This window comes from Aethalodelphis obliquidens, unplaced genomic scaffold, assembly GCF_003676395.1.
Source record: "Aethalodelphis obliquidens isolate GAN/ISIS:26980383/991018 unplaced genomic scaffold, ASM367639v1 scaffold4, whole genome shotgun sequence".
In the NCBI taxonomy this organism is placed as follows: domain Eukaryota; kingdom Metazoa; phylum Chordata; class Mammalia; order Artiodactyla; family Delphinidae; genus Aethalodelphis; species Aethalodelphis obliquidens.
The window spans coordinates 41,150,962-41,174,391 of record NW_020837948.1 but is presented as its reverse complement, the minus strand read 5'-3'; the positions used below and the strand labels follow the sequence as shown (position 1 = coordinate 41,174,391).

Sequence of the window (23,430 nt, the reverse complement as noted above, 5' to 3'; positions counted from 1 at the left end):
GATGCTCCCACCAGCTCCCCTCCCCTATAGCTCATTTCTATCACATCACCAACAGATTAGAATTGCGCATAGCAGAATATACCTCTGGTGAAAAATCTCATCAGACAGACAGACATTATAAAAAACCATTAAACGGGGATTTCTATATCAGATTACATTAGGGAAAAACAAATAAATGGTTCACCTTTATGTACAATGGTTCCTTAAGATGTTCAACAAGAAGGCAAGCTTTCTCCTCCCACACAGGATTGAGGCTCTTGTGTATTATTTTACTTCTAAAAACTTCTTTTCCTCCAATTTTAAACTTCACGTATGGATCACTTGTCCCTGTTAAAGAGATACAAATTGATCCATGTTAATCGTGCTTTTCTACAGAAGCAAGAGAATAGCTCATCTAAACATTAGAAAGTATTTAAAGGAATAAAATTTAAGTAAACCTTATCACATGAGAAAAATAAGGATTAAGTGCCTTTTCCTAAATTTTCCCTTAAATATTCAAGTGACAGTAAATAATAATAAAATTATTATTATTATATCTTCTGATCTTAATACTGTAACCCTGTTCTGGTATTTTAAAACTCTACTGCATGCTGCATTTATCAATTTAATTCATGTTGTAAATGATAGAGATTAATCTGACGTTTCATCTGGTCAGCTATAAAAAAGATGATCCATGATCTTGGCTGATTTAACAAGTTTTAGGCATATATGCTGCTAAAAATTTACACTAGTTTAATGGGTTTTGGAAAAGGTGAGTCTTAAATTGAGCTTCAGTTTTATCCTTGGTCCCATATTTTCTTCACAGGTATCAATTTTATCCTTGGTCCCGTATTTTGTTCACAGGTTTCAATTTTAGAATGCTAGGGAAGGATGCCTCAGAGGAAGGCATCAGGAGGAAGGGCACAAATGATTGTTGAATAACCTGGGTACTTCATGTTATCCATTAATACCTCCTAAGCTCCCTATGAAGATAAAGGAAATAAGAGCAATCAAATCAGTTGCTCTCGGGTACACAGCGAGCAAGAGATGGAGTGAAGGTTCCAACCAAGGCTGTGTGGCTCTAATGCCTGGGCTTTTTTTTTTTCCCCTGCAACTTCAAGAGGGAAGGGCCTCTATATACATTCATTTATGTTATACCATTTCCATTTTGACTGATGAATAACATCAGTCTTGGCCTCATAACTCTATGCTGTTATTAAGGATTCCTAAAAAGCTGAATCAGGAACATCCCCAAGGAAACCACTCCAGTGCGTGACAATCTTCAACCTCAGAAAATAATTCTTTACACATGACCTGACTCCCTTAGAATAAAATTGTAATTCTTCCTGTTTTGTCCAACCTGAAACTATAGTTGATAACTATGGTCTACACGATTTAAAGAAAAATATGAGTGGGGCTCAGAAAATTGTAAAGCACCATGTAAATGTTAGGTATTAAAATTATGAGGCTGATATACTTAAACTCACTACCTATATTCCTCCTCAATACTCCACTCACCCCCATGACCCATAAATATCTATGCTAAATATAAGGATTGCCCTATAGGATATGGATTTTCTTATTTAATCATTTGGGGGCTCTCTCAAAACTCTCCACATTCCCCTAGTAAATTGAAGACCTTGTTTTTGTATGACTAGACCTGGGTCTAATAAAATAACGACTTTCCATTTTGTGAAACTCCCATTTTGACAGCTTGATTTTATAACAAGACAAACTTCACAAAATGTTTATAAATGTAAATGTAGGCTTAATACTAAACTGTTACAATGCATTCTTTAAGGGAGTCAATGGAACCAAAATGTTTAACAGTTAAAATGGCTATTTTTCAAGGCCCTGATCCCCAGCTACAGGCTGAGCACCCCGGGAAGTGGAAGTGTTATAGCACGTAATTTGAGAGATATTAACATCCATGTACCCGTCTGAATTTCCTCAGTCATGCAGTTTTGTCTCTGATTTTTAAAATCACCTATGCAGCTACTACCAGCTGCTAAAATACAATATGCTCCATGAGATCAGAGCCATTTGTATCACTGTGTTTTAAACCTCCAGCACTTAGTACAGAATTAGACATATTGTTCCTCAATAAACATTTGGTGAATAATTGAATGACTTAATGACTTAACGATGTGGGTGGTAGACCTCTCTTCTTGCTGACTCTTGTCACCTCCACTTGGATACATAATAGACATTCCAGTGTTAACATAGGCCTCGATCCTCCCTCAGGCTTTGTCAGGTTGTTAAAGGCTCCATTATTTGACAGTTCCTTAAGCAAGACGCAGGAAAATTACTTTCCATACCTCCTTCTCCATCCAGGACACCACCAAGTCTGATTAATTCTCCTCCACTCTAGTTCAGCTACCATGATTTCTGTGCTGTGCAACTACAATGATAGCCTCCTAACTGGGCTCTCCACGCTTCCGTGTCCTCCCCCATTAATTCTCTATATGACAGCCAGACGGACCTTTTAAACCTGCAAATTTAATCTTCCCCCTTCTTTGCTTAACACCTCTCAACACCTTTCAACTACACCTATAATAAAATCCAAAACCTCTAACATGGTATACAGAACTTGCTGTTTCTCCACCTTCATTTTTGGCCCCTACTCTCTTCCAGCTTTCCTGTTACTAGAAGTTCTCCTCTGTTTCTTCCAGTCTTCACATATTCCAGCCAGGCTCTCTGCTTGAAAAGTCCCTCCTTCCCACTCTCTTCCCCTTTTGCCTGGCTGACACTTCTTATCTTCCAGGCCTTAGTTTAAATATAATTTGCTCAGGAATGCCTTCCTCAACCATCCCAATCTGAATTAGGTCTCTTTGTCACTTTCTCCTGACATTTGCTCTTCTGCTTAGTAGCACTAATCATTATGCTACTTATAGGTTAATTTGTATGTCTACCAGTTTGCTGTAGGAATTTTCCCGTTGGCTATAACCCCCGCGAGGGCAGGACTCTGCCCCAGCACGTGGCACAGTGTCTGGGGCAGAGCCTGTACTCAGTAAGGATTTGTTCAATGGATGAGTAAATGAATGACCTTACAGTTCACAGTGTACACAGTACTATTAAATACATCCTCAAAGTGACTCTGTGAAGTTGGTGAAAGCATATATTATCAACCTATATTGCAGGTGAGAAACAACCGGAGATTCAGTGTGACTTGTACCAATCACTTAAGAAGCTAACAAGTAACAGGATGAAAGGCAAATTTACACTTCAGATGCCAAGTCCAGGGTTCCTTCTGTTCAGCTTTTTAGGAAACATGGACATCCATATTTTCCTTTTTTAACTCTAAAACACCATCACAGAAGTATTATGTAAAGACGTTGAACAATCATTTAGATACTACAAATCGTGCCAATATCAACAAGTAACTTATTCTCACTTAAAAAACTCTCACACTTATTACCTGTCTTAATCACCCTAAGGCCTCTGTGAGTCTAACTACTGCCTCCGTTTTACAGATGAGACAAGTAGGAAAGGTCAAGTGGTTTGCTGCAGGTCAGACTAGAACTCAAATCTGGAGCCTAGTCCAGTTAATTCTCTCTCTGGCACATCATCATAAACCGTTCACCCCCTTCAAGGTATAACGATCTTGTATCTCTTTGGTCCAAAATAGGTATGAATAAGCCTTTTACAAGAAAAGTGACTTCAAGGAAGTTGGACTGTGTTTCTCAACAGTTATTGATATTAGTATCTCACACTATTTAATTTAGCTATTATGCAAACAACTGACATAACTTCTGATTTAGCACAGAAGCCTATACACTCAAATGTAAATCTTTTTCGGAAGCAATCTGTTTCTTGCTCCTTACCAGAAACATTTTCCTCAACCACTGTCTATGCTAACTGTCAAAATCCCCTTAGAATTAGGGACAACTCGTTCCTAGAATCCTGCTGGGTGATCCACTAGGTCTTGATGGCAGAACTTAAATTACAAAAAGGAATCTAGATCACTCTTGTTAACACTTACTGAACACGTACTATGTCAAATATAACATACCACCCAATGAGCCTGTGAGGTGAGTTGTAGTGTTACCTAGGTTACGGGTGAGGAAACCATGTTTCATTTGTTCTGTTGGCATTTATTGAATACCCTAAAGTGGTATTACATACAAATATATAGTGTGGAACAGGTAAGTAAATTCCCCAAAGTCACACAGCTAGGATGCTGGAACTTGAAATTAAATATTACATTAGGCCACCTGCAAACAACATTTTTCACGCTTGGTATCGTATCCTTGATGTCGCCTGAGGCAGTAAATATCCAATGGCCTGAAGAAATAACAATCCAGAAAACAAGAGTCAGTCTAAGGGTTAAGTTAAGGTTTAGGGACAGAGTTTTGACTCTTTGATAGGCACTAAGATCTCAGGGATTGGTATAAAAAAGAGAGAAAGGCTGTTTTAAGGGACTTTGAAAAGATATTATGATGGTGAAATATATTGTAAATGTGTGGCTTTGGCCACAGGATAACCTGGATTGGAGATGGTACATATGTCAGCAAATTTCACAGTCACAAGTACAGGAAAACAGCTCCAGATGCACACACATGGTGAGTCAGTCATCTGACTTTTCCCGCTGTGTTTTGACTCCATAGAATAAAATCTGCTACATTTCTCCCTTTCCAACTATCATTCAGAGGCTTCTGGGTGCTATTATTAAATTTTAATAACTTTTTTAGTAGTCAAAACTCTTTAAGGAATTTCTAATAGTTTACTTATTATTGTAACTGAGGGACCTTTGTTGACGGAGAGTCCTTAATTTAAAGTTCAAGACCTTCAGCTTGTGATTCCAACACAGAACTGGAGACATCATTCTTTTAATTTAGTTTCAGTAAAAGATTTGTACCTAATGCTCTAATCTTTTATGTTGAAAGGTAGTCACTTTATTACCTGGTAATATTAATAGGTATTATTTGTTTTTTAAAAAGAAATTCTGTGGTCAAGCATATTTGGAAAATGCTGATTTAATACAAAATTAAACAGATTAATTTTCTATAGCTTTTTTTTTGTGGTACGTGGGCCTCTCACTGTTGTGGCCTCTTCCAGTGTGGAGCACAGGCTCCGTATGTGCAGGCTCAGGAGCCATGGCTCACAGGTCCAGCCGCTCCACGGCATGTGGGATCCTCCCGGACCAGGGCACGGACCCGTGTCCCCTGCATTGGCAGGCGGACTCTCAACCACTGCGCCACCAGGGAAGCCCATCTATAGCTTTTAAATAAGACAATGTGCACTTTTACTCTCCAAGGGGATATGACAGGTCTTTGACTGTAGAGCCTGTTTATCTTGAGTGTATCCTTCAGGACTAATAATCCCTGATCTCTCTTTGGGAAATGCTACCTTATTATATTTCATAGATGAGGAAGTTTCACATGTTTTGGAAGTTCTTTTATTGTAATAGATTTTCCAGTGAATTCAAGTCATTTTATTATAATAAAACTCCAAGTAAATCCAAGCCACTAACTTGTGGTTAGCCTTTAACAAATATATTACACACACACACACACACACACACAAAAGAGATTTAGTTTGTTGGTTCAAAAAACTCAAAAAGTAATTCAAGTGCCAGTGCTGTTTTGTTGCAATATTGCATTCAACCACAAGATGGCACAAACACTTATCAAATTACTATTGTGAGGCCTGTGGTCCTGCTCTTCAAAGTTAAGGCATTTCTACTGCACCCTTGGCAGTTCTCAGGCATTTTCTAGCAACCTGTGCTTTGCTGTTATTCGCTGGACTGTGACCCTCATTACAATCTTTTTTATGGTGATAATAAAATGTAAACAGGGAAAATAAATATAGAAGAAGAAACTAGGAAGTGTTAGCCCTAAAATAAAATTCAGATTTATTTTATCATATTCAAGAGCAACCTTTCACACATTCATTTTATCAGATAGCATTAACTTCAGAATTTATTTTAAAACATTATTATTTTATCTTATAATTATAAATTCTGTGCTTTAAAAATTCTAGAGTATTTTAGATCTAGGGAATTTTCATTGTATATATCTGAATCCTAGGATCAAATTGTTTGAAAAAGAGGAATTAGATGGTTTGTATAATGTTTCTTCATGTAGTAAAGAAAAACATGTCCCCAAGCTATGGTTTTTGTTTGTTTATTTGAGTCAGGACATCTGAGCATTTCAACATTTTGTGTGACTATTTAGCCTTTAATGTAATTTAAGTCCAACATAGAACTAAACTTGTCTGAATGGGTCCCCTTTTGTGCAGCAATAAACACAGCACACACAAGATGGCAGTCTTCCTTTCCTTAAAATAGTAGGAAAGCTCTTTAAAATGTAAATAGCCATATAGTAATGAATGTCCTGTTTTTCATTTTCAGAATAAATGAGCCTCCTGGTTAACAAGTTTAAATCAGTCTTATCCCAAACCTAGTACATAATGAAACAGAAACAGCTATTCCTGTTTTCAGGGGCTTATACTTATTCAATAATGCTAACTCCTAATCAAAAACAATGTGAAACTGAAACTCAGTCTTATGGAGAAAGAGGAGAAGGAGGAAGATGAAAAGAAAGACGAAAAAGACAAAAGAGAAAAAGAGAAGTGAATATAAATATTAAGTGTGAACAGTTAAAAAGAATTCAAATTTAGGGTGGATCTTCCTGAAGGTATTCAATCCTTCTACAAACATTTAAAGCTAGCTACTTTTGTTGACCAAATACAACAGAGAAAATATCTGTTCTATAACAAGGTCCTTCACACTTGAAAGAGGCCTGTAAAAATAGAGAAGTTCAAAGCACACTCAGAGCAATAGATTATATCTTTATATACATTTATTTTTATTAATGATTTAAAAATCTTCAAAACAGGTACCTTATTTATACATTAAAATTATTCCTTAAACTGTCTTGTTCCTTCTTCATTTTTTGCTTTTTTGAGATTTATAATGCCCTACAGTGGAAACATTACATAGGGCTAAATAACTATATTAAAATTAAAATGCAAAAAGCTTATAATCACATATGGTTTAATGTTATAAAATAAAAGGAAACTAAAATCTTTTTCCATAATGAGGAATACAAATATTCCAGTGATTTTTAAATTGTTGGTTAATGAAGTTACCATGATACAGCACAGAGATGAATGAAAACTAATACTGATAAAATGCAGTATAGGACTGAACTAAATAAATTTCTTTCTTTGAGGAGTAGAAGAAACTTCCAGACACACCGTATAGAGAAGGTGTAAATGACAGGAACAGACTATTGATTTTTATGAATAATTTTTTTGGCTTATTTTTCTCTTGTAAATGCAGAGTTCTGAATATGTAAGAAAAAATAATACACGTATTTGGGGTAAATACAACTCACTCAAGTTCCCCTGCACACACGGCTTAAATTATAGGTGGTATCTACAAGCAATTTCCTGGTAACTTCTGGAAGTTTTGGTAAACTACAACATGGAAGGGGGGTGGTTACTTACATTTTTTTCACACAGATTTAGACAAATACTGCTTTAATTGTGAATATTAATTAATTGTATATTAATCTATGGCATAAGAACAACTGCAATAGAGAAGCGTGTTCTGGATGTCACAGTCATTCTTTCCAAACGGCTCTGCTCCTCCCACCCCTGGGAGCTCCCTCTGTGACCAGTGATCAGTGAACAGACTTTGGAGGTACAAATATACTCATCCTTTAAGCATGATTTTTACCTAAGGAGAAACAATTTTCTCTGGAATTCTTCTAGAATATGTTACTATGTTTTTACAGCCATCCTAACCAAACAAGATCAAATATAATTTTTTTAAAAAAATGTTAAGCACTGAACTTTCGCATGTAAAACATATCAGAATATTAAAATTTTATACCCTAAATATCTATACTCTCCTCAATCCTTTTTCTTCTGGCTATCTCAATACTTTTCTGAGACTGTTGCCTTGAGTGTCACTAGTAACTTTTTTTGGCTTCCATATATGTTGTATCATTTTATACAACAAGAACGTATTAGTCACTAGTAACTTTTCATCACTGCTTTCAATGGCTTTTTCTTAGACTGCAGCCCGTTCCACCTGTGGGTCACAGTGAGTGTTATTAACTCCACTGACCCCGAAATTTTCTTCTTTGTGGATTCTGTGACACTGCTCACAGTAAGTCCTGTGCTGGAAAGAATACTGACCAAAGTCACTTTTGCTTCTTATAAGCAGTGTGGTCTTAGAAAAGTCATTTAACTGCTCTTGTCTATAGTTTTTCAACCTTTAAAATGAGGGGATTTCTCAACTTTCTCTGAGAAAAGTCAAGGATCTATAATATTTCACTTCCATGCCCTTGACAGAGAATGAGCCATTCCACATAAGTGTATTTTTCAGGAAACTAAAAATTACCGTGTCAAACACCAAGACCATTTTTATTAATAAGTTTGAAGGAAATATTTCTAAATTATATTTTTCTTCTTTTTGGGTAAATAATGAATACAATTTTAAAAAATGGGGCAGAGCATCATTTGCTGATTATATGTATCTGGGAAATTAACACCAAGGTTCTAGGAAAGCAAAGTTAAATCTTCTGTGGAAAACCAGTGAAACTCGAGTAGCAATATTTCATTTTCTGAAACTCCCAATGGAATGCTGCTAAAAACCAGGAGATATTCCTTGTATCACAGAGAGTCTCCCCCATGGATACTCCCATAATCTGTTTATTCTTATTTTGTTTCATTTCTTTCAATTTAGAGTTATAAACTCAACAACAGTATTATTTCTATTGCTATATATGCCAGTGAACAAAATGTGTTTCTTAAAATATAACAAATTAAAAGCGATCTGAGGTGTAAGAAACCTGATTTCCTGAAACATCGTGTGGAGGAGAGCTATCTGCCAACCGGAAGCACGTGCCTTGGACTATCACATGGGTGAGAAATAAATTCCTATTACATTTGAGCCATTAAATAATTTGGGGGTGTATTTGTAATCACAGTTCAGCCTATCCTAACTGATGAAGATTCCTAAGCCTTGGGAATTCTAATTAAAATTCCACTTGCAACCACAGTTTAGCCTATGTCACCCGATAAATGTTCCGAAGCCCTCTGATTCTAATTCTTAAAATATCTCTTGAAATCATCTCTGCCACCACTGTCTCATCATTCCTTGTCTAGATTATTCTAAGAGCCTTCTGCTTGGTTTCCCTTCTCCCTTCCAGTCTATCCTCTGAACACTGCCAGAGTTCTCTTTTGTCAAATACAAATCAAGGCACTTGATTCTTCTTGGACTACATTTCACTCCATCTTCTGCACCCACAAGCACTGCTGTGGGTAACCCAGGCTCCAGAACTCTGGCTTAGGGTCAGTATTCAAAGCCTCTCCTTGTCCAGGAGATTTTGCACATGTGTTTGTGTATTTTTATTATCTTATACTCTTACCATGGAGGCTTCTGATCCTAATTTGGCTTCTGTGGCAGACTGAACCCCTACATCCATTTCTCCTCTTTTTCATTTTAGTAATAGAGTCTCTGTGAGTTTAGCAGGACATGTGATTATTCCATTAAAGAATTCCTTATTTTCCAAGCAACGGGTATGGCCACGTGGCCGAGTCCGCAAGATGTGTAAAGTGACATATGCAACTTCCAGATCCTTTTTTGTTTGTTTGTTTTGGGGTTTTTTGGTAAGTTGGCTGATAGAGTATATGCTTCCTGTAGTGGTTTTTTTTTTGTTTATTTTTAGTTTTTTAACCATTTAAAAAAACTGAAGTATAGTTAATTTATAGTGTATTTGTTTCAGGTATACAGCAAAGTGATTCAGTTATACATATATATATACACACACACACACATATATATATTCCTTTTCAGATTCTTTTCCATTATAGGTTATTACAAGATATTGAGTATAGTTCCCTGCGCTATATGGTAGGTCCTTGTTGTTTACCTATTTTATATATAGTAGTGTGTACATGTTAATAGCGAATTCCTAATTTATCTCTCCCCACACCCTGCTATCCCCTTTGGTAACAATAAGTTTGTTATCTATGTCTGTGAGTCTATTTGTTTTGTAAATAAGTTCATTTTTATAATTTTTTAAGATTCCACATATAAGTCACATCATATGACATTTTTCTTTCTCTGTCTTCCTTACTTCACTTAGTATGATCATCTCTAGGTCCATCTATGTTGCTGCAAATGGTGTTAGTTCATTCTTTTTATGGCTGAGTAATATTCAAATATATATATATATCACATCTTCTTCATCTATTCATCTGTAAATGGACTTTTAGTTTGATTCCATGTCTTGGCTTTTGTAAATAATACTGCTATGAACGCTGGGTTGCATGTATCTTTTCAAATTAGAGTTTTCTCCAGACAAATGCCAAGGAGTGGGATCGCAGGATTATATGATAACTCTATTTTCAGTTTTGTAAGGAACCTCCATACTGTTCTCCATAGTGGCTGCACCAATTTACATTCCCACCAACAGTGTAGGAGGGTTCCCTTTTCTCCACACCTTCTCCAGCATTTATTATTTGTGGTCTGTTTTTTGATGATGGCCATTCTGACATGTGTGAGGTGATACCTCATTGTAGTTTTGATTTGCATTTCTCTAATAATTAGTGATGTTGAGCAGCTTTTCATGTGCCTGATGGCCATCTGTATGTCTTCTTTGGAGAAATGCCTATTTAGGTCTTCTGCCCATATTTTGATTGGGTTGTTTGTTTGTTTGATATTAAGCTGAATGAAAAAGCTTTCAGCTTTCCACTGTTGAGTACGATGTTAGCTGTGGGTTTGTCATATACGACCTTTATTATGTTGACGTATGTTCCCTCCATGTTCACTTTCTGAAGAGTTTTTTTTTATTGTAAATGGATGTTGAATTTTATCAAAAGCTTTTTCTCCATCTATTGAGATAATCATATGGTTTTTATTCTTCAATCTGTCAATGTGGTGTATCACACTGATTGATTTGCAGATATTGAAAAATCTTTGCATCCCTGGGGTAAATCCCACTTGATCACGGGGTATGATCCTTTTAATGTACTGTTGGATTCTGTTTGCTAGTATTTTGTTTAGGATTTTTGCATCTATGTTTATCAGTGATATTGGCCTGTAATTTTTTTTTTTTTGTTATATCTTTGTATGGTTTTGGTATCAGAGTGTGGCCTCACAGAATGAGTTCAGAAGTGTTCCTTCCTCTGCAATTTTTTTGGAATAGTTTGAGAAGGATACATGTTAACTCTTCTCTGAATGTTTGGTAGAATTCACCTGTGAAGCCATGTGGTCCTGGACCTTCCAAATAGACATTCCTTCTAGAAAAGTGTTTTTCTTATTGGAATGATTTATTTGACTTTGTATAATCAGTCTTGGTTGAATTCTATTCAATTCAGTTTCATAAGACTAGGTGGTATGAACCACCTCTTCTTACAACGTGGCCATTCCTGGGCACAGGGGTTTCTCACTTACAAAATGGAAGATAATACCCAGTAAAGAAAAAAAATGAGTTGAGGTGGGAGGAAACTAATTTTCTTGAATACTTAGTATGTGCCTGGGGCTTTTCATATGATATTTCCTTTAGTTACAACTGTAGTCCTGTGAGGTAGGTTAAACCAGCACAGCAGAGGCCTCCAATAAATGCCTGTTGTTCAATCGATGAATAAATTAATATTCTTAGTAATTTATAGATGAGTAAACTGGTTCAGAAAGATTAGGCTGCTTGCCCTAGTCATAAGGCTAGTAAGTGACAGCTCCAGAATTCAGATTCCAAGTTTACTACACCATTAAGTCTAACCAATCAACCGACCTGTCCCATGTATCTCAAACTATCATTTCTGAGCTTAGCCGTCCCGTAAGGTGCCCCCATCAGAAACTGGATTCCATACTAGGAAGCCATGGATCTCACTAAGCTTGGCAAACATTAATTCTGAACCGTTATCACATCAGAGTAGCAGTTAGACAAGCATGACTGAATCTGATTGGGGAGATGATTTATTTAGGGCCTTTTATCTCCAAGAGACAAAAAACTCATGAGGGCAGAGACCTCTTGTGCATCCCAGAACCTACCACAGAGCAGGTACTCAACTGCTCAATAAATATTCGCTGACTGTATGCACACAAACATTAATATTACATACATACATTACTATTAACATATTTGCTAAGCTGGGCACTTATTCAGACGCCTAAAACAGGGGTTCTCTGTTACCTCAACTGAAGCTGAGATAACAATTATTATTTAGCTACTTTCCTTAACCATTTAAGAATACATGAATATATAGCAGAAAAGTAACGCTTATTTTCAAGGTACTTCCTTCCTCCTAGTTATGTAGAGATAGCAATTCTACTGGATTTGTTAAATCAAGAAAAAATAGCCTATAAATAATAATAAAGATTACATAAATAAGCCTATGGATAAGGAAGTACCATAAAATATGACATTAAAATGACTGGAGCCCATAGAACATATCCACTAAATAGAAGTCACTACTGCTCTAAAAAGAAAACAAAATCCTCTTCAATCAAAACTGTAAGTAATAACAATGAAAACAGTTTTATGACTCCTGTTGATTGATTACTATCATTACCTGAACCAATTTCAAGACAGTTCTATTACAGTATGACTAAAATGCATCACAAATTCATGGTACTTGAATAACCCATTCCTTAGCATATTCACGAATGCAATGTGAGAAAAAAGAAAAGTCAATGGTCTCCTCTTTATCTCCTTGCTCTAGTCTTCCCCACTTTAACTCTTTCACCAAAATCTTACAGCTAGAAATTTTTCTGAAACAAAAATCTGTTGTTACTCCCTTGCTTTAAAATTCTTCATTGTTCTCATTGATTTCAGAATAAAGTTCAGACTCTCTAGCACGACATACAAGTATTTCTTTGCTAATTTCTCCAGACTCATCTTTCACCAGAGCTCTAATCTACAGAACACCTTGCAGCACCTCAAACCCACAGCTTCTCTCCAGTGTCCGTGCCCCTCTTCATCTCTTTCCCTTGCCCTGAATGAACTTTTCCATCATCCCTAGTTCTCTTTCAGTACTAAGTTCAAGCCTCACTGCTGCTTGGACATCTTCTCTGAGCCATCCCATGGACATTATTAGGCCATTCCCACGTGCTCCCTAACATCCTCCGCAAATAACACTTGTCACATTGAGGCCTGGTTTAATTTCTGCTCCCTGATGTTTGATACAACCCCTGGGTTATCGTGTGTGATCAAGAAATGTTGGTTGACTGAAAACACTCCTGTATAACTGAATGAACGAATATCTGTACTATCTCAAAAAAATAACAGAAACTAATGAGGTAACCAGTACTTACATTGCACACCCTTTATTTCCTACTGTTTTTTTCCCCACTCTTATTCACTGTGATTCTAGGAATCTCATTGAATTTAATTCTCAAATACTGAATCTGAAATATGTAAAGCTTAATATCACAAAAGCACTGTGCCATCATTTCTGCAACAGTACCCATTTTGCCATTGCCACTTTCCCAAACTATGGTAATTGACGTTCATTGTGATTCCTCAAAATGGTCAATCTGTTCTAGTTTTACAAAGTGCTTTTAGACAATCTCATTTTAGTAGCAATGTGCTTATAGTGTTTATTTATTTATGATTGATTGATTTAGATTTATTCAGAACAATCAACCAGAAACCATACCAGAATAAAGGGGAATGAATATGCTTATGACATCTCTCTCCTAACATTTTATGTCATATGTCCAATAAACAGATATAATAAACATATAGTAAAAGCTGTCATATTTTTATGCAAAATGTTTAGAAGGAAGGTTATTTTTATGTGTACAGAGAAATTATGGCTGAAACTGCTACCCTTCACTGACATCTGTGTTTTCCTCTCCTTCACAGGCAAGAAGCTAAACTTCATTTCAAGTTCTTTTATTTAGGTGTGGCTATTGTTATAGAGGAGTGGGTTCTGGCCAATGGATTAGAAGCAGAAGTTGAATGCCACTGCCAGGCCCAACCAGCCCATGACATATTCATATATGCAATTCTCTCTCTTTTCCCCCAACACTGAGAACCTAGATGAGGGCAGGGCCACACAACAGAAAGAGCCTGGTGTTTCCAAATGAAACAGAAGCCCTACTATCACTTACAGCGAACAACGAAGTGATAAAAAATAAATAAATTTTGATTTTGTTAAACCACTGAGATTTGTGTGTTTATCTTTTACAGGTCCTAACACTACTTACCTCAACTGATACAAAAATTGATTCTAAGAATGAGTGCTGATATTAAAAAAAAGAATCCCTAAAATATGTGACATTGACTTAGTGGATGGGTGATGGGTAGAAAGGAAGGCTGTAGAGTCTCATTAGACCATGGTAGACATGTGGTAAAACTGTTCCTATGGTAATCCGAAAGGCAGTCTGCCTGCCATTGAACTTGAGGGGACATGGTTGGGAAGAGCCAGAATGAAGGTGTGTAATTGGTTGCTTTTAGTAAGTAATCATAAGAGATGCATTCAGGAGAAAATAGGCTGATCCACAAGTAGAAACGAAAGGGAGTAAAGAATTTTAAAACGACTTTGAACAACAAAAGCTCATTAAAAATGTCTAGAGGCAAAGGTCAGGTTGGCCCTCCCACCCAAGCACGATGGCCTTAAGGTAGCTGCCATTGCACTGAAAGGGAGGAGCAAAGGAATAAGTCATATTTAAGGAGAAAGAATACTGGGTGTGGTTGCTGGCGCACGAAGCCTACTCAGTTTTTGAGAGAAAGAACTCACTTGGTTGAGATCCCTGATCTTGCACCAGCAGGAAGCAGGAGATAGATGCAGTGCAGTTCCCAAGGGGGCAGGCTCCTCCACGCCCATTTCAGATATGCTACAGAGGATAACAGAGGGTAAAGAACTTCCCAGATGGTGGAGCTACTTGCTACAGAGAACAAGAGACAAGGGGACTCTCCCCAAATATTAGCGTTCTAGTCAAGGAATCTCCCTATTCTCCAGGTAAGTGACCTTCATAAAGGCTGTCGATGGGGATTTCAGAAATGCTATGGACAAGTAACTGCTATGAGTCTCCCATGCTTTCCTTTTGGTTGTTATATATTGGACGTGTATGGGGAAGTATTAGGTTGACTCACAGTCCACGGGGCTACAAGGAACCACATTTGGACGTGATAAAGGATTTCCCTCTATTCAGATATCCTTGATTTGGAGCTGGATACAGGGACCATATGGGACCCTGGGCTGTTTGCCTTGAAGAAGGGTGAATGCCTTCTATGTTCAGGAACAAGAGTGAACCAGATATTTGGTGACCAGAAAGGTGGATTGTAGCCAAGTCTGAGATTACTTGGCAATATCCATGTTTTCTTCTTCCTGGGCACATGGCTGGCCAGTAGCTCCCAGCCTCCTATAAAATTAGGAGCAGCCGGGGCTTCCCTGGTGGCGCAGTGGTTGAGAGTCCGTCTGCCGATGCAGGGGACACGGGTTTGTGCCCCGGTGCGGGAGGATCCCACATGCCGCGAAGCGGCTGGGCCCGTAAGCCATGGCCGCTGAGCCTGTGCGTCCGGAGCCTGTGCTCCGCGGTGGGAGAGGCCACAGCAGTGAGAGGCCCGCGTACCGCAAAAAAAAAAGTAACAGATGACAGATGCCCATGTGGACAGAATGTAGACAGTTTGAATACTTTCAACTCAGCACTTTAAAATTAAATTCAGTATTTATTGAACACATACATTTTGTGATGTAGTATTTTACTTTGGACAGGTCTGTTATAAAGTGTATGTTATAGAGCTAAGATGCCTCCTCCAGATCTCTAGAGCTATAAGAACATTGCTAGTCCCTGTTTCACAGACACCCCTTTCAAGCATGTGGAATCCTTAATATATACAGTCATCGGCACAATGATATATCTGAGGTCATCAAAACAAAGATGCAATAAGCTGATTTCTTGTCAACTGTTTGTCAGTGAGAGAAATGCTTCCACAAGTGAAAGATTTTTTCTTTTCAAAATACAAGTTTAAAATCCATGTCTCCAGATTATTAATTAAAGCCTTTTCTTCAATTATCTTATTATTTGATTTAGTCAATGGTTATATAAATTTTATAAGCAAGTAAAAAAGATAAGCAAAGCAAAGTGTTAACACCTACAATGTAACTAAAATACTTGAGGAACAATGAAAAGAATCTTCATCCCTTATGCTAAAAACGGTTAGTAAGTTTTTAATGTGACAAGTGACTTCAAAACTTGCAATTATCCTGCTAAAGCATGTCGTCACCGATAGAAGCAAAGACGGCAGATACAGGAGAGTAGTAGGTGTTGTGAATCCTTGTTCCTGTCTTCAACACAGCACTCCCTTCAACTCTCTGACAGGGTGTGGGAAAAGTCCATGGTCTGAGTTGGTAAGTTTAATAAAAACTGGAGAACCAACCTAGGCACTGCATTTCTCGATGACCCACTCTTTCTCGCCTTCTGCCTTTCTGCCAGACTTGCTACTCTTCCCATTTCCATTAATGTTCTGTTAGGTTTTAAAAGAAGACAGGGCTCTTTCTTAATACAAGACTCGTGCTAGTTTGCAGAGTAAAGGAATTCTCCAGCTGGTATACTTTTCCTTTTCTGAAATACATTGATGCATTTAACAATATTTACTGGATGTCTATTATGTAAATAGGTCCTGCTAGGTCCCGGGGATCCAGCAAATCATAAAGTCCCCACTCCCAAGGATCTTTGGTTGCAGTGGAGGGAATCAGGCAAAGAGCCAATGAAGAGGTAACATGTCATGTAATGAAAGATGTGGGAAGGAACATGAAGCCACAGGTGAAGGGATGGTAGCAAGAGGGGCCTGCTATTTTAGATAGGATGTGGAGGAGAAGCTTCACCTATGAGCACACATTTGAAAAGGGACCTGAACCAATAAGGGAGCATTTCAGGCAGAGGAAGCAGCAAGTGCAGTGGCCCTGAAGAACTCTAGTGTGGATAAAGTGAGTGACCTGGAACGAGAGTGGTGGGAGATGAAATCAGAGCTCGGAGGGACAACAGATTATGTGAGACTCTACAGATCCTTGGTAAGGACGTGGGATTTTTCTTCAAGTGAGTTAAAAGAGAAGAGCAAATAAATCAATGGATAAAATATTTTAAGAGGGCCTCATGTAATGTCAAGTGATCAGTCTTTTATTAGCGAATATACCAAAATAAAACAGGATGTACTCAAAGGGCCAATTATAAAAGGGCAAGTATATTGTTTTCAAAACCTACTCAAAACAATTTCTAAAGACGAACTGGTCTGAAATATGCTGACAATGTCAACCTACAGGTTAATAATGCATGTACAATGAGTGTGAGTTCTTACATTCATCTTTATATCTACAGTGCATCCTTTAAAATTTAGATTTATAAACTACACATAACAATATAATCAAATAGAAATTATTTTTAGAATCTGTTATGACTCCTGTTGATGTCAATATTATCTTATCTTGATATTAGTATAATAACATCAGGGGAGATCTGGCAGCCACATTCATCACTAAAATAGCATATTTAAGGCAATGGGAATTTCTTAAATGTTTTTGGCTTGCCCAGCACATAGTGAGATAGCCTTTATTGGGAGCTGGTGGTAAATGTCTTCCCTACTGTGGTAGGTAGAATTCTAAAATGCACCCCTAAGATTTCTCGTCCCGATCCCTGGGCTGTGAATATGATATGTCTGTGATTATTGCTACTTATATGATGAAAGGGATTTTGCAGATGTAATTAGGTTACTAATCAGTTGACTCTGAGTTCACCAAAAGGAAGACTGTGAGGGTGGACTTAATCTAACCTCCCTTAAAAGCACAGGGTTTTCTCTACCTGGGAGCAAAAAGGAAAATCAGATTTGAAGCACGAGGGGGATTTTACACACTGTCCCTGACTTGAAGATGGAGGGAGTCAAAAGAAAAGGGGCTAAGACTGGCCTCTAGGAGCTCAAACAAAGCAAAACAAAACAAAACCCTGGCTGGCAGACAGCAAGAAAACAGGGACTTCAGAACTCCAGCTGCAAGGAATTGAATTTTGCCAAGACCAAGAATGAACTTGGAAAAGGACCCTGAGCTCCAGTTTTTAATGTTAAGCCCAGCTGACACCTTAACTTTGGCCTTGTGAGACTCTGAGCAGAGAAGCCAGTTACGCCATGCCCAGATTCCTGACCTACAGAATTTGTAATCCACCTATTAAATGGATGTCGTTTTAAGCTGCTAAGCTCATGGAAATTACTTAGAAAGCAATAGAAAACTAATGAGTCTACCTTGAAGAACACATTTATGATGTACCTAGAGAAATTTTTGAGAAAACTAGAAGGAAACTTAGTTGAACCTAATGAAAGACTTTCTTATAAAGGGTGTCAGTGTATTACCTAGGGTTCTGTCTAAGCTGCCATGACAAAGAGATCAAAAAACTATAGTGGATTAAACTAAGAGAAATTCATTCCATTCATGCAAAACCGTACAGGGAAAGGTAATCCTAACCCAATACAATTCCACCATTCTCAGTGTGAGGCTTCTGACCCTTGGTCCAAGATAGCTACTCTTCTTTTTTTCCAGCTTTACTGAGATATAATTAACATATAGTATTGTGTAAGTTTAAGGTGTACAACATGATGATTTGATGTATGTATATACTGTGAAAATGATTATCACAATAAGGTTAGTTAACACACCTATCACTTCACATAGTTACCTTTTGTGTGTGTGTATGTGTGTGGTGAGGATATTTAAGATCTATTCTCTTAGAAACTTTCAAGTATACAATATTGTTAACTACAGTCACCATGCTGTACATTAGACCCCCAGTACTTGCTAATCTTATAACTGGAAGTTTGTATCCTTTGATCACCATCACCCATTTCTTCAATCCCTCAGCCCCTGGCAACTACCAATCTAGTCTTTATTTTCTAAGTTCTGTTTTTTAGGTTCCACATATAAGTGAGATCACACAGTATTCAAGACAACTCTTGTTCTCTTCATCTCCCAACTGGAAGGAAGATAGAAGAAGGCTAGAGAAACACTTGTGTATTTGTCTTAGGGGTATGATCTAGAAGTTGCACTACCCAAAGTAGCACATACGGCTTCTGCTTACATCTCATTGGCCAGAACTTAGAACTTAGCTGCAAGGGAGGTTGGTAAATGCCAGCTTTAGCTGATAAAACTTCTGCCTACCTAAAACATGGGAGCTCTATGACGAAAGCTGGAGGAAAAGAATACTGGTGGACAATAAGCAGTCTCTGCCACAATCCAACTGATGAGCTCGGTACTGCATTATAAATAGAGAGTTACTCAAATTGTTATGAATTTCCTCTGTGGAAATGAGTCAGATATCTACTTCATCAAGACTCTCCCCAATTAGACCTAAATCTATTTTCTAGATTCCAGATTTAAAGCAAAAAAATAAACAATTCCTCTTTTAAGTAACAGTCTTCCAAATATTGGAATCAGGTTGTCAGCATCCTCCATACGTTTCCAGACTTACTACCCTCTGATGCCTCTCCTATTCTTCCTTAGTTACCATCCCTCACTATCTTAAATGCTCTGGACTCATTTTTGCTTGTCAAGAAATCCATTAAAATATGGCCTTCAGCAAAGAATATAGTCCTAAGTGAAAGGCTCTTGGCTAGAAACTTGAGTTGGCCAAGAGGACAAGTATGTATATATACATATACATACAATGGAATATTATTCAGCCTTAAAAGAGAAGGATGTCATGCCATTTGTGAATCAATGGATGAATCTGGAAGTCATTAAGCTAAGTGAACTAAGCTAGACACAGAACTACAAGTCCTGCATGATCTCACTCATATGTGGAATCTAAAAATGTCAAACTCAGTAACAGAGAGTAGAATGTTGGTTAACAGGCATTGGGGGTGGGGCAAATGGAGAGATGTTAGTTAAAGGCTATAAACTTTCAGTTATAAGATGAATAAGTTCTAGAGACCTAATGTACAGCATGATGATTATGACACATTAATGATAATACATTATACTATGTATGATATATACATAATATTGTACTACATTAAAAATTATGTATTATACACTTGAAATTTGCTAAGAGAGTAGATCTCAAATGTTCTCACCACAAAATAAAAGGGTAACTATATGAGGTGATGGATATGCTAATTAGCTTGATTGGGGTAACCATTTCACAATATATACATATATCAAAAGATCACATTGTTTCAACTATACTTCAACAAAATTAAAAAAAATTAAATTTAAAAATCATATTGTATACTTTAAATATATAAAATTTTCATCAATTATACTTCAATGAAGCTGGGAAAAAATAACATTTTATGGAAAACGAGCAAATCTTAGTGATCTTAAAAGGCAAATCCAATAAACTAATTTGATCAAACAACCAAAAATTGGGGAAAAATAAGTGCATGAGTGGCAAATGTAACCAAGTACCTTCTTTAGTGAATGAACAATAGCTCCTCTTTCCTTAATAACACAGGCCAGTAAAACAGACTATTTAATGTCAATATATGACTGACATACATTGTTAATATAGAATATTGACATTAAATTGATAACTGATAATTGAATATAATATTGATAAGCAAATATGTTGATAGTTGAATCTGAACACCACCTTAAATGTGACAAATGATTCGAAGCCCCAGTCATTAAGGTTTTCAAATTTCATTTAGTTATAAATAAGATCTATTTTTACTTTTTCTGCTCTTAAAATTTTCACATCTACCATCCCTAATTGGAAGTGCAGTATAGAGATCAAAGGTCTTGCCCTAAGGACTGGCAACAATGCTACCATCATCAACGTATCACAGATTTTTACAAATTCTCCCAGTTCTGGAGCTTTTTATCTAAAAAAATGAATTCCAAACCCATGTCCTACTCTCTAATTTTTCATTCATCTGTGATAGTTATTTCATAAATTCTGTTTACTGAACTCTCAAAACACGTGCTGAGCGGTCCGGCTTTTTCTGGCTCTGTAGCCAGAATGAAATTTTTAAAGTATGAAAAATAAAAATTTTAGAAATGCAGAATGTGACAATCATTGTTTTTATTATTTTTTCCCTGCACATATAGATAAATAGTCTGCTCTTATTTACCTTTACCTCCCTACTTTTACCTCCTTTACCTCAACCTTTACCTCCCTACTTCTCTCTTGTTTTCCATGTTTCGTAGCAAAGCATCCACTTTGGTGTGTGTTATCATGGGCCTCTGCCAAACTTCGGTTCTTTGATCATCATCTGTTTTACTAAGGATGTAATACAGGGTGGTTGTTTTTTCTTCCCTGACAACCAGTAGTTCAAACTTCAGTACACCTTAACACTGTGCTTAGGTCCATTTGTAGTTGTTATTTTTATTAATATAGTTAACACCTATTACCCTGCTTAGTATATACCAGGCATGACTCTTGTCACTTTACATGTTTCAACCCACCGAAACTTCAAAATGATTTCTCACTATATTGTTTTACTATTTTATACTATATATTCTCTAATTGATAGTTACAATTGTTATTAACACCATTGTCACTTGTGTCACTCACAACACAGGACTTTGCAGGGCTGCTGTGTTACAGAACTCCAGGTGTGAAGGGTGCTTCCTTGAACTGGCAGCGTACCAGTCATTGCACAGACTAGGTGCTCAGCAAATGTTTATGGGATTTGATTTTCTCACATTTTTACACTTTGTGCTTTTCTGTGTTCCTTTTCATACCTCTGGTGTTCTAAGAAGTTCCTCTGACCTATGTCGAAGATCAGCTCTCGAAAAGGCAATATTTATAGAGTTTTCAAAGGGAGTACAAATTGAAAGTAGAATCTGCCTTAGATTGGCACAGGGAATAACATTTCAGGGGCAAAAACAACACAATAGAGGTCTTTTAATGATGGAGTAGTGTGGGCTACACCTTGGGCCTCCTCGAGATAATCACCACCAGCATCTGCATGACCTGAACACACGACGGGTATGAATAGAAAACAGTAGTACACTCTGTCACTGGTGTTTAGGAGGTAACACAGTGTTTTTGATAAGTCAAATGTATGATTCCAGGAAAGCCCCAGAGCTTTCAGGGTTACATGGAAGATCACTTGGAGAGCTTCCTCATGCTTAGGGCGGTTTTACACAGGGAGTTTTATGGGCTTACTGTTTGCTTTAGCCTTTCACATTTAATTATATTCTCACTACAAAAGTCTGTAAAAATTATAAAGTCCAAATAACTAATTTCCTCTTTGCTACTGTCAGACACATTAATTCTGTACAGTGCGACAAAACTGTTCTCCTAGGCTAGTGATGTTTATTTTTATATTTCAATTTACTAATTTTCTTTCAAGTTGTTTCACTATAAATTTATTAAACTAGTTTCTTCCAAGCTAAGGCAAATCTACTTTTCATGGATACTAAAAACACTGAAGGTTTATATTAATATTTATTCTTGAGACAGAGATATATCTTTTAAAAATACCTCTATGTTAATGGATATTGAGGCCTTTTTTTTTTTCTGGGCTGATTTGTAAGTCTTCACAGAATAGCAGTGCATTTTTTCTGAGTCATTTCAATCTTGTCTAACATCCCCATTTCCATTTAGAATGTGACAACTGAGTTCTATTGTATTCAAGTGGTTGCTACCTCAAGAATTAATGAATATATTTTCTAAATGTTAATATTTTAGTGAAATGAAAGTGCTCTTTAGCAATTCTGTTCATTGGATGCCACAGAATAATTTTTTGGAGGTGGATTTTTGAAAAATCTTGGCATCTGATAATTCCATATGCTAATTTATTTGGTTCTCTACCTCTACCCTCATTAAGGGAAACTTTTGGTTAAGTCCAATGACTCAAAGATTTTTTTTTAAAGAGTATTTTCCAGAAGGATTGAAACAGTCTGGACAATATGGAAGCAAAGACAAAGAAGGTACCTTTTGTCTCTTTCCTTAGCTTAGACTCTGTATTAGTCTTCTATTACAGTGTAACAAATTACCGTAAACATAGTGGCTTAAAACAGCACACATTTACCATCTCCAGGTTTCTGTAGGTCAGGCTTGACATAACAGGGAGCTTAGGAGTAAGGGTCTCACTAGGCTGCAATCAAGTGTCAGTTTGGCTGAGTTCCCATCTGGACCACAGGATCTTCTTCCAAGCTCATTCAGGTCGCTGGCAGAATTTAGTCCCTTGCAGCTATAAGACTGAAGCTCTTAGTGCCCAGAGGTCATTCCTCTCCATACTCAGTTCACAACATGGACGTTTGCTGCTGCTGCTTTTTTCATTACGTAAGTTTCAGGTGTACAGCCTTATAATTTGACACCTGTATACACTACAAAGTGATCACCACCACAAGTCTAGTTACCATCCATCACCATAGAGTTGATCCCCTTCACCCATTTCATCCACTTCTCCCCACTCCCTTCCTCTCTGGTAATCACTAATCTTTTCTCTATATATACAAGTATGTTCTGTTTGTTTGTTTTGTTTTTTTAGATTTCACATATGTGAAATCATTTTATATTTGTCTTTCTCTGATTTATTTAACTTAGCATAA

The 23,430-nt window shown here is 37.0% G+C and overlaps 1 protein-coding gene across 5 annotated transcripts in view; it reads right to left on the bottom strand.

Annotated features, from left to right (window-relative positions):
• The window catches only part of MCTP1 (multiple C2 and transmembrane domain containing 1), a 361,361-nt gene that overhangs the window by 265,322 nt on the left and 72,609 nt on the right, over positions 1 to 23,430 (bottom strand). For all 5 annotated transcript variants that reach the window (XM_027100597.1, XM_027100599.1, XM_027100600.1 and 2 more), the window contains exon 3: positions 185 to 327. In XM_027100597.1, coding sequence (XP_026956398.1) covers positions 185 to 327 — 143 coding nt within the window. The remainder of the gene's footprint in view (positions 1 to 184; positions 328 to 23,430) is intronic.